General features: G+C 41.9%; 1 protein-coding gene across 1 annotated transcript; it reads left to right on the forward strand.

Moving 5' to 3' along the window:
- Positions 1-1,840: 1,840 nt before the first annotated feature.
- LOC103591616 (spatacsin-like) lies at positions 1,841-12,236 on the forward strand. The gene is made up of 10 exons (XM_008574094.1): positions 1,841-2,953; positions 3,996-4,194; positions 4,600-4,737; positions 6,604-6,737; positions 7,461-7,568; positions 9,090-9,258; positions 9,757-9,845; positions 10,061-10,216; positions 10,989-11,140; positions 11,622-12,236. The coding sequence occupies exons 1-10, from the start codon at positions 2,798-2,800 to the stop codon at positions 11,800-11,802; spliced, it is 1,482 nt and encodes a 493-aa protein (XP_008572316.1). The 5' UTR covers positions 1,841-2,797; the 3' UTR covers positions 11,803-12,236.
- Positions 12,237-12,251: the final 15 nt, after the last annotated feature.

Consider the following 12,251-nt stretch of genomic DNA (forward strand, 5'->3'; position numbering starts at 1 on the left):
AGGACTATTAGAGTTAACTTTTTCATCCTGGGTGAGCTTTGGTTGCTTGTAGTTTTCAAGGAAACCTTTTTCCTCTTTTGGGTTATTTGAACATTTTTTTAGTCTTCCATTTTTAATATATTGTGATTTTTGACTATATATCTTTGTATAGCTTAATTGGGCGCTTTAGGGATTACAATATACATTCTTAACTTCTCATAGTCTACTTCAAATCAATATTTCACTACCTCAGCTGCAATGTAGGAACCTTACCACCATATACATATAGGTTGTTTTACTGTCCTCCCTATACATTTATGTGTTTCACCAAACTTAAGTAGTTTTTAGCCATAATTTTTTCAAATGTTTTTTCAGTACCATGCTCTTTTCCTCTCCTTCTGGAACTTCAGTGACATGAATTTAAGACTTTTGTTACTATTTCACAAGTCCCTGAGGCTTTTTTCAGTTTTTTTTCAACCTTTTTTCTCTGTTTTTCAAATTGGATAATTTTTATTGTTCTGTCTTCAATTACTGACTCTTTCCTCTGTCATTTTCATTCTGCTATTGAATTTTCTTTATTTCTATGATTTTTAAATTTCCGTTATTTTTCAGTTCTAAAGTTTCCATTTTGTTCTTCATATCTTCTGTTTCTTTGCAGAGACTTTCTGTTTTTCTTTTTATCTCAAGAGCAAACATGATTGCTTGTTGGAACATTTGTATAATAGCTGCTTTAAAGTCTTTTTAAAATAATTTCAGTATTTGTATTTTAATGCTGGCTGGCATTTCTTGATTGTCTTTTCTCATGTGAGTTGAGATTTTCCTGCTGTTTTGTATGCTGAGTAATTTTGGGTTGCATCCTGGACATTTTGAATAGTTTATTATTTAAATATACTATTTGAGACTCTGGCTCTTGTCTAAATCCTATGAAGAATGTTGGGAGGTTTTGGGGTTTTTTTAGCAGACATTTGACCTGGTTAGGTTCAGTTTAAAGTTCCAAACCACTTTCTCTTAACTGTAATTCCAACATAAGTTCAGTTTCCTTTGTAATGCTATTCAGATCTAGCCTGTGTGTACACATCACCTGCTGGTCAGTCAGTGACCTGAGTAGCAATCTGTTAATTTAGTTCTCGAAGGCTTTTTGTATGCTAGTTAGGATCAGATCCATTAGGAGTTCATAAAAATTTCATTGGGTTGCTTTCCTGAATCTTTCCCTGATAGTTTCTGGTTCTCTGAGTCTTCCCTTTTCAGTCCTCTGGCCCAAAGCTGAAGGTTTAGTTACCACACTCTGTCACGCACTTCCCTGACTGTGCACATCCAGGGCCAAGTGACAGGAGGATGATAAAAAAAGCAAAAGGTTTCTCCACCCTCTTGAGACAAGTGTACCTCTACTCAGAAAAGAGTAGAGTTTTCCTCCCTTAGAGTTTTGGCTCTTGACAGCTGCACTACAGCTTCTGCCAAGGGGTTCCTTAGGAGCCCAGGAGAGGGAGAATGGGAATTAGGAGTTCCCTCTCCTGCTCTTTGAACTGGTACGAGAGGGCTTCTCCTGGAGTGCACTCATGAGTGCATTCTCTCTTGTGCTGTTTGCCTCAGTTCTCAGTTCCAGGTTTCAGGCAGCACTACATTTATGCTGGAGGTTTCCAGAGGGGGAGAAATGGTAATCCTGTCATCTTCAATTTGCCTGCTACTTTTTACTTTTCAGTGTCCTCACATAGCTGCTACATGATTGTGTCTGGGTTTTATGTAGAATTCAGTGGGAGAGACAGACTGTAGTGAGCTTATTCTATCTTACCTAAAACTGGAATCTGCAGTGAAGGATTTTGAGCACGGTCTCAAATAACATGGTCTGAGTCGCATTTTATTTTTTTGTCTTTAAAGCATATTTTTTAATGGTTTAATAGTTCAAATGCAAAAGTATTACATGTTAGTATAACAAACCACACAATACAGAATGCATAAATAAAAAGTGAATTCAACATTACCCCCACCAAATTCCCCAGAATAACTATCTTTTACTTGGTTGGCATGCATTATTTTCTACATGTAGGTGTAGTTGTGCACACGATATTTATTTTTTACAAAAGTGATATTATATCATATTGATCTACATTGTTTTCTGTCAGTACATACAGATTGACCCTTTTCAATGTGGCTGCAGAGTATTCTATGTATGAATGTACCATGATTAGTTTAGCAGTGCTTCAGTGATATACATTTAAATTTTTCTGTTTTGCTTTTGCCTTTACAAAATGTTATGTAAGTATTCTTTTCTACTTTTTTTCCTAATAGAAACCCTTTATCAAATTAAGAAAGTTTTCTATTTCAGGCTCAGAGCTTTTTTTTAAGAAAAATCAGGAATGGATTTTAATTTTACTATACCTTTAAAGAATACTTGCATTTTAGAAATGAGTATGTGTAAGATTGACATTGAGGAGAGGAGAGACTGGTAGCAGGAGACAGATATAACAGCCTCTCAGATGTAGGGTGAGGAAGGTTGGAACTAAGGCAATGACTGGAGAGGTGTTTTGGTGACTTATTTGATATGTGGAGAAATTGGGAGGAGGGAGTATGTATGGAGATAAGTCTGGCAGGCTCTTTGGTGCTATCTCTAGAGCACTCATTAGATGGCTTTGAGTCTTTTGTAGCATATAAGATCTTTGAAGTATCCCGGGCTGGGATTTCCTGGAAGAAGGCAATGAAAGAAGTTTAAGTGAGGCCCTGTTAGAAGTGGGCCCAGACCTAAGGGTAGTCATGAAAGTGCAGTGAGTCATAGGGAGGTAGGGAAAGGCCTTAACCTGCTAGCTTAGAATCCCCCTCAGACATGTATTTGCTTCCAGGTTCAAGTTTGGATAGTCAGTCGTTTGTGATGGTGCCCCCCAGTGATGATGTGGTGACTAATCTGGAAACTTTGACAAGCAAATGCCTCCATGGAAAGAACTATTGCCGGCAGGTCCTCTGTCTGTATGAACTTGCCAAGGTATGTGCCAAAGGGTGGGGCCTCCACAGGAAGCTCCCTTCAAGAGGGAGGGAAGTGGGAAGTTGGAAGTAGATTTTGGACATTGCCAGGTCAGCCCTTCAGATAATGATCATGACTTGGGAGTAGAGCTCTTGTCAGGTGTAGGCCCCTATAAGTCCATCTTTGGGGAATAGGGGGGAGGACACCAGGCCAAGTGTCAGGATGTCTTGATCCCTGGGTGCAGCTCAGACAGCCATAAAGCTAGGGCCAGACATTTCACTTCTCTGGGCCCCTGGTTCTTCATCTATTAATGATTTGACTATGAGAGTCCCTTCTAGACCTAATATCTTAGATTCATTTTCATAATTGTTTGGAGCATTCCATATGGAATGCAAAGATTATAAAGACAGGAGTCAGAGCAGCCAGACCTTGTGCTGGTTGAAAGAGAAAAACAGACTAGAAGTGGAAGAGCATGAGAGAAATAAAGCTGAGTGTTAAAGCCCTTTGTCTTGGAAAAGATTCAGCAACTTCTCTATTTTTTTTTTAGAAGATGACTGGTAAGGGGATCTTAACCCTTGACCTGGTATGTCAGTGCCACACCCACCCAGTGAGCAACCGGCCATCCCTATATGGGATCCGAACCCGTGGCCTTGGTGTTATCAGCACCACATTCTCCCAAGTGAGCCACGGGCCAGCCCGAGCAACTTCTTTAGAAACTGAGGGTTTTGTTGTTGTTGTGGGAAAAATAAAGAAGGGGATCTTGCATTTTATTCAGCTTTCTTCACATTTCATAATGTTTGAAAAGATCAGTGTTCAACAAGAGATAGTCACCTGATGCTTTCTGAAGACAAGCCTTTCTTTTGCTTGGATTTGGCTTTGGTGAAATGATAGAAAGTGTTAAAAAATAGTAAGTACTTGCTTCTTCTAAGGTTTCTGCTCAGGGTGAGGAATCTTTAAGCTCAGAAGACAATGGAGCCTGTCCACATCAGATTTCAGAAAGGGCTGTCTTTTGCTTTTTCCTGGCTTCTAAAAATAGCTTTGACTGGCTTTGCTTTCCTTTCAGGAGTTAGGCTGTTCCTACACAGATGTTGCTGCCCAGGATGGTGAGGCCATGCTCCGGGCAATCTTGGCCTCTCAGCAGCCTGACCGATGCAAACGAGCACAGGCCTTCATCAGCACCCAGGGCCTGAAGCCAGATACTGTGGCCGAACTCGTGGCTGAAGAGGTGACACGGGAGCTGCTGACTCCATCAGAGGGAACAGGTGTCCTGCCCCTGCCCTGTAGGCCTCTCCAACCACTCAGACAGCATTCTCAAGTTCCCAGTGCTAAGGATTTAGATGTTATGCTCATATACCGCCTGTATATTGCCCTCTCGTTTCCAGATTACACTTACTGCATTTATTTTGTTGTTGTTGCTCTTTATTTTATTATTATGCTTAGTGTAGTTGTGCCTTTATCTGAGCTAAAGAACTCCTTATGTCCTGTAAGATGACTACTAGGTCAAGGTTTCTAAGCTCAGCAAGGGGAGAGATGCAGAGGCTGCTTCATCAGCATTACCTCCTGATGCCCAAACCAGGGCAGAATGGACCTCCTGGCATAGTGCTTTTGTCCTTCTCCCAACTCCCTCATGGCAAAACCAGTGCCCGTCTCCACATTTTTCTGTACAGGACATAAGCAGACGTTCAGCCCAACAGAAGAAAGCCAGACATTTCTTCAGCTGACCACTCTCTGTCAAGACCGCACATTGGTAGGCATGAAGTTGTTGGATAAGATTTCCTCCGTTCCCCGTGGGGAATTGTCTTGCAGTAAGTCCTTGGCCTTTTTCTTACATGTGTTGAGCCTAAACAAGTCTCCTTCAGTCAATCTCTCCAAAACTTGATTTGGGTCCTTGTTCCTGTTCTGGATACCTAGCTCTCAGCATGGGTTATACCTTCTTGTTAGAAAGCCTTAAGTTCACTGAAGAAAACTTAGAAAGTATGGAAAAGTACCCCCAAATTTAAAATCACACAGAAAGGAGGTAATCTTTAATCACTTGACATACTTTATCTTATTTTACTCTTTTATTACCCTGCAAGGTGGATATTATTGTCCCCATTTTAGAAGGGAGGAAACTGAAGCTTAGAGAAGTTGATTTATTGCTGTTAAGTGGCAGTTGGTATTTGAACCTAGTCTGTGTGCTTTCAAAGCCTGCTCATTTTCCATGTCTAGCTTGTTACAGGCATTCAGTAGTGTGTCTGATCTTTTTCTATGCATGACTATGGTTTTCTTTTTTCAAAAATGGCATTATACTGTGTATATTGTTTATAATTTTTTATTTTATGAATATGCTGCCAACATTTTTCACGACATTGAATATTCTTCAATATAATTTTTAATGGTTACACAGTATTTCTCTTATATGTAATTAAGAATTTTATGCTCTTGCGAGACCTTTAGATTGCTTCCAATCTTTGCTGTTTTAAACACTCTCATGAACATCCTTATAGGCAAATCTCTGGGGCATCCATGATTATTTCCCCAAGTTAATTTCCTGATTCAAGGATAGGCCCATTTTTAAGGCTTCTGAGTAAGTCAGAAGCCTTAAATATATGTAACTCCAAGTTTCACTCTAGAAAAAAAGAAATCACTTCCTATTCCCATTTAAGCAGTGTGTGAATATCATTTCCTGGAACCCATTCCACTTTGCAAATTTGATGGACCCCCAAAAGGCATTTTACTGATGTTTAGTGAACAAATTAATGGAGATTTTTTAAAAGTTGAAGAGTTTCTTTTTTATTTTTTTTCCCAGCAGCTGGCTGGTACAGGGAAAAGTTTCATTTTTAAGATGGCCTTCTGTATCTTTTTCCAGTCCAGTTCAATAATATTTACTGAGTACTATCTGTGGGCTGGGCACTCTAAGCACCTGGGACATGGGGAACAAGTTAATAGCAGTCCCTGGAGCTCACAGACTAAAGTCTTTGTACACATTAAGAGACAGATTGATGGGGTCAAGAAGGATTTCTAAAGCAAATGCCCATGGTAAGGACTGAAGGATTAGTTGTCAGGGGTGCTCAGTAGTCAGTAGATTTGGGGAGGACCCTGCAGATGCAAAAGCCCAGAGGGCACAGCATGTATTAAGGTTGGGGGAAACCTTTTTCAATCCTCTACATTGCAAATATTTTTCCCACTTTGCCTTTTAATTCTGCTTACAGTGATTTGTGTAGTAGTTTTAAATCTGTATATAGTCAACTCTTTCACCAATCTAGAAAGCCAGAACACCAAATGGCACTTTATTAGGCCCTAAGACCTTCCACTGAGATAAAAGCAGAGAATGCCCTTGGATTCATGTTGGCAGGAACTCCATCAGTTTGTCTGCAGAAAGTTTTTCCATTTCTAGAAGGCAAATGTCCCTTGTTCTCATTTGTTGGGCCTTTTGGAGATGGTGGGCCCTACATGACTATATTTGAGGATAGAGTTAATCCCTGTGCTATCACTGAGAGAATTCAGATATCATCAGGGGGCTTTCCCAGAGCTAGAGCTGATGAGGTCAGGGGCCTCAGACGACTGGTGGGAGAGCCCTCTCCAGACAGGCAACTTCTCTACCAGGCCCCTTCACCCTCCTGCCAGGTAGAGGTGGACACTAGGTAGCCAGGGTTTACAACCCTGTCTTAACCAGTACCTTACCCACCCAGCCACAGAGCTCTTGATCCTGGCCCATCACTGCTTCACCCTGACATGCCACATGGAGGGTATCATCCAAGTCCTGCAGGCTGCCCGGATGCTCACAGATAACCACTTGGCTCCCAGTGAGGAGTATGGACTGGTGGTAAGTAGCCCCCTCATCCCCACCCTTGATCCTGAGAGGAGCAAATAGGCTGGGGGCCAGCTTAGTGCTGATGTGGGCTAAGGGAATGCTGCCCATCTAGATACCACTACCTATTTGATAGTTGGCTGGGTAACCCAACCCTCTGCTCCAGGTTATAATTTCTGTCAGAATCAGAGACTGCTCCTAAGGAGTAGGAAGGAAGAGAATCCCTGCCATGTTCCAGGGCTATCACATCCCCTTGCCAGGGCAGTTAGCTTTTCTAGAGGGGTAAAACAGCTGCATTTCTCCCCAAAACAAGGTTCAGACCTTCCTATTACCTCTGAATTGAAATGAGTTGACAACTCAAGCCTCGTGTGCCTCCCCAAATTCTCTGGGCTTGAAGCTGACCTACCTGAGTGGCTGAGCAAGCCATTGGGCACTGTAATAGCAGTGGTGGGAAGAAGCGGGCCTGCCCAAGAGAATGGCACTTTAGCATTTGATAGTCACATTTACAGACAACAGAGGAGAGGAACAGTCAGTGGTGTCCCAATGACTGGCATTTCTGAATCCTCCAGAGGAGGTCCACTTTTGGATACATAGGATGGTGCTAAGCATGGCAGCCTAGCCATTAGCCCTTCTCCCCCTGGAGTTTAGCATCTGAAAGCAACCCTATTGCTGGAGGGTAGTGGTCTGGCCCAAAGAACACCAGGTGATGCTGATGCTGGCTGCCTTTCCCCTCCTTAGGTACGTCTCCTCACTGGCATTGGAAGGTACAACGAGATGACATACATATTTGATTTGCTGTATAAAAAGCACTACTTTGAAGTGCTGATGAGGAAGAAGTTGGATCCGGTAGGTGTAAAGTAATGAGCTTCAGAATGACCTGTACTACTGACATTCAGGAATCTTAGTCAGGGTGGATCCCTGGGATGTGGAGGGAGGGAATTAGGGACCTCTATGGGAAACATACTATAACCAGAGGCTTAAGATGATAGAGTTCAGACCAGGTGGTGATTATACAGATGCTAAATATTTAAGAAAATGAGTTTGTCCTCCCCACCTCAGCCTCCATCATCTGCTTCTCCTCTCTTAAATGCCTGTTCCAGCAAGGGCAAAAGCCCTTCTTGAGAGCCATGCTGAAATGGATGGTCCAGCTGAGGCTGTGTCTGAGGATTTTTAGAGTGGAGAGTTTTCAGAGAACCATAAAAAGTAGGTTGCTATGAGCCAAGTTAGGGAGTAGGTGCAAGGGACTGGGCCAGAAAAGCTGTGGAGCCATTGATGGTGATGACCAGGATGGAGGCTTGGAAGCAAAGGCCTGACCTACTGAGGTCTGTGGGCTCTGGGAGCCTTTTTGTCCTCAACATGCTTTGTGACACCTGGCATGTCACTCACAGAGCCTCTGTTTCCAAATCATTTGTTTGGCTGATTCATTGCTTCTGCTCATTTCACCTCTGAAGATCTGAAGAGTTAAAAATTGAAGTGCACTTTTGGCTTCTGGGAACCTGGGCCCTGCCAAGCAGGGTTAAGAGACAAAGCAGAAAAAGTGTCTCTTTAATGTTGTGCCAGTTTCAGGACATACCAGTCCAGTCATCAGGAGAGGAGCAAGTTCTAGACATAGGTGTGTTTTTCAAGATCCCCCAGAGGGTTTTTTAAATTGTTTTTGAGGCAGTTTTACTTCTGCATTTAAATAGTCTTTTAATAATTTTTTTTTCTGATTACAAAACTAATGCACATTCCATGATAGACACTTGGAAAACAGAACAACACAGAAGAAAGCCTTCAGTGTTTATCCACCATCTGCTGACAGCCACTGCTAACAATTTGGTATAAGCCCTTTCTTTGCACATGTACCCAGAAACATATATACATACTTATATATTTTAACAAAACTTATATTATGCTGTGAAGATGTGAAATAGCAAGTTTTCTCACTTAACACGTGTGTCATGACTATTTTCCAAATCAACAGATGGTCATCTACATCAGTTTTAATGGCTACATGGTATTCTCTTAGCCCTTATTTTGGACATCTGTATTGTTTGCTATTAACTATCCTTGTTACATTCATCTTAGCACTTTTCTGCCTTTATGGACAGATTCTTAAAAATCAAATTGTTAGATCAGTGTATATGTGCATATTTTTAAGCCTTCTCCCTTCTGAAAGGTTTACCATTCACACTCCCAACAGCAAAAAGGACATGCCTCTTTCCTTATACTTGGGATAGCATAAACTTTTGTATTCATTTTTGTTTTTGCTAATCTTTACCATTTTCTTGGGAGTTTTTAAGGAACTTCCAGAACAAAGGGACTCAGCCAGTCCTTCCTGCAGTCCCTGGTTGAGACCCTGATATTATTCCCGTTTTTCCTGAGCAGAGTGGTACCCTGAAGACAGCCCTGCTGGACTACATCAAACGCTGCCATCCTGGAGACAGTGAGAAGCACAACATGATTGCCCTGTGCTTCAGCATGTGCCGGGAGATAGGAGAGAACCATGAGGCAGCTGCCTGCATCCAGTTGAAATTGATTGAGTCTCAGCCTTGGGGTGAGTGAGGTCACCCCAGAGCAGTACTGCTAGCTGGAGAGTTCTTAGGGCTAAGGACAAGAGCCCATGAGATTGGCTGTTAAAAGCTTAGGTAGTTATTAGTCACTTAGTGGGGGACCCAGCTGAGCAGATAGGAGATATGGGGACTTGGAAGACATTTGCACCTTGGGATTGCACTCTTGGGACCTGTATTCTGTGCATCCAGCATCTACCGTATTATCCATCAGGACTAATGTTCATGATGATGCCATGTAAACTGCCTTTGATGTTTCAGAGGGAAATGAGGAACTAGAGGGTGCACTGAATCCTACTTCAGAGTGAAGTTAAAATAAGCATGCATTTCTGGTCCCAAATCCTTCACCTGAGTGAGATATACCTGTCTCACTGTGAACATGGCTGGGTTGTTTCTATTCCAACCCACCAATCACTATGAGTGGGGTGAGAACAGCCTGCCTTGGGAGTCAGGAAACTCAGCAAGTCTCCTTTATTCCTCTGCAGAGGACAATCTCAAGGATGGGCACCAGCTGAAGCAGCTACTGCTGAAGGCCCTGACTCTGATGCTGGATGCAGCAGAGAGTTATGCCAAGGTAACCATGGAGAGTCGTACTCCAGACTGGCCTTGGGACTTGGTGTCTGCAGTAGGACTTATCTCTTCCCCTGGGCTCTTCCAAGTGAAAGAGGAGGGCATCATGGGCCGGCCAGCCAGGGCCAGAAGGGGTAAATACGGTTGTTGGAGGGCTCACAGGAGATGGTGGCAGCAGAGTCTCTGACTGTGCTGTCTCCTTCTAACCTTGTCCTTTAGGACTCCTGTGTGCGACAGGCCCTGCACTGTCACCGGCTCACCAAGTTGATAACACTACAGATTCACTTTCTAAACACTGGCCAGAACACAATGCTCATCAACTTGGGCCGCCACAGGCTGATGGACTGCATCATGGCCTTATCTCGGTTCTACCAGGTGAGCAAGAAAGGAAACTAGCCAGCATGGTCACCAGCATCCTCTCTTGCTGTCTCACTCATTGGAACCAGAGGTTGAGTGATTTGCCTAAGGTCTTAGAGCTTGTGACAGAATCAGGACAGTCCAGTTCATCTGACTTAGCTGTGTGGTACTACCATGCTGAGAGGCAATTTGGTGTAATTCTCACTAGCATATTTGGGCAGAGGTTACAGTACAGTGAGACAGTATGGTCTCATTTTCTCCATACTATTAGGTCAGCAGAGAGGCAGACACCTTTGGCCCCTTAGACTGTTCAGAGTAATACCCCTGCACAAATCTCTTAGCCCCTGCATTTATAGAATGATGCACCCAAGTTATCTTGGGGAGTTAGGGCTGCTAGGAGATTGGTTCTACCCCTTTAATGAACAGAGATTGTTATCAGGGAATCAGCCCTTTCACTCTTCTCATACAGATGAGGTAGTGGGAATACAGTTATTCATGGTCAGCAGTTTTATTAATCCACTGTGAGGAAGATTAAAAACACTGAAGGACGGTATTTGGGGGTTATGGGACGGGAAATGCCAAACTTAACACCAGGCTTTTCATCATTTCAGATAGCTAGAACCTTTTAACATAATTGGTAATGATCATATTCATTATATGAGTGTATATAGTATTGTTTTCTAGAAGATTTTGCCTTCAGTTTAACATCAACTGGGTTCTGATGGTATCCTTCACTTCTATCCTTTTTGGTTTTGGTGGCTGGCCGGTATGGACACTTCATCCTTTTAAGGCTTCTATTGTCGCTGAGGCCTATGACTTTGTTCCAGATTGGGCTGAAATCCTATACCAACAAGTGATTCTTAAAGGTGACTTTAATTACTTGGAAGAATTTAAGCAGCAAAGGTTATTAAGATCCAGCATATTTGAAGAGATTTCAAAAAAGTAAGTATTAAAATTTGACTATAAGCATTTCTCCTTGCCTCTGCTTTGAGGTGAGACAGAAACAAGAATTTTATGGCTAAGTACAACAAAACTTTAGCTACCCCTCTGTTTAAAATGGCAAAGAGATGTCAAGAATCCCCAGAAGGAAGAGGGCTTTTAATAGATTTATGCAAACAGATGAACGAAAACCGTTTGCTTATGGTGCTTTGTACTTAAAATGGGAAAATAGCTACTCAGCTTGAGTGAGGTGCCCAAAACCCTAAATATCAGAGGTTCCCTTTGGAATGCTAAACTTATTCTAATTAAGGTGAGTATTAACATACTCGTTTCTAATGAAATAATTTGTTTATCAAACACCCCCTATACTAGTCTGAGATATTTTCCCAGACTCCAGCACCATCTCCCCTGTAGGTAGTGCTGTCAGACCTAACAGCCCTCACACTAGATATCTTAACCTGTAATTTCTTGTGTCTTTGCCTAGATATAAACAACATCAGCCTACTGACGTGGTCACGGAAAACCTGAAGAAGTTACTCACATATTGTGAAGATGTCTACCTATATTACAAGTTGGCATATGAACACAAATTTTATGAAATTGTAAGTGTGCTTCTGAAGGACCCTCAGACAGGTTGCTGTCTAAAGGACATGCTGTCAAGCTAGATGATTTTCATAGGTGCCTCTTTTCTTGTACTAATATGAGGTTCTGACTGATGTCCCCAGTCAGAGTAGAACAATGCATTGGGAATATATGTTGTCCAAGTTTAAAAAAAAAAAAAAAATGCCTAAGACTGTACTGGATCAGTCCTTTGTGGGTGGTGGGTAAAGAATGAGAGATTTTTCACAAGAAAATTCCTATTTAAAAGTGATTGTTCTTCTATACCATTTTATGTGGATACTCGTATTAAGAGCAAAAGCTTCCTCTTCCTCTGATGGCTTCTACATTAGGAGATGATACAATAACAATTAAAGAATACCTGTGTCTGCAGATTCCAGTTTCAAAGAAATTTAATATTATTTGCACAATTAAGAAACAGGTGATACATTTTAATTTGTTAGAAACTGGTCTTTTGATAATAAAATAGATTTTAAATTCAGTGTATGTCATTATT

This window comes from Galeopterus variegatus, unplaced genomic scaffold (assembly GCF_000696425.1).
Source record: "Galeopterus variegatus unplaced genomic scaffold, G_variegatus-3.0.2 Scaffold997, whole genome shotgun sequence".
Lineage (NCBI taxonomy): Eukaryota > Metazoa > Chordata > Mammalia > Dermoptera > Cynocephalidae > Galeopterus > Galeopterus variegatus.

Bases quoted from the DNA above. Each gene is read 5' to 3' on its own strand.
- LOC103591616 (XM_008574094.1), top strand. From the start codon at position 2,798: ATGTATTTGCTTCCAGGTTCAAGTTTGGATAGTCAGTCGTTTGTGATG. The intron at 9,846-10,060 runs GTAACCATGGAG...CTTGTCCTTTAG, and splicing joins CAGCAGAGAGTTATGCCAAG to GACTCCTGTGTGCGACAGGC. The intron at 10,217-10,988 runs GTGAGCAAGAAA...CATCCTTTTAAG, and splicing joins CCTTATCTCGGTTCTACCAG to GCTTCTATTGTCGCTGAGGC.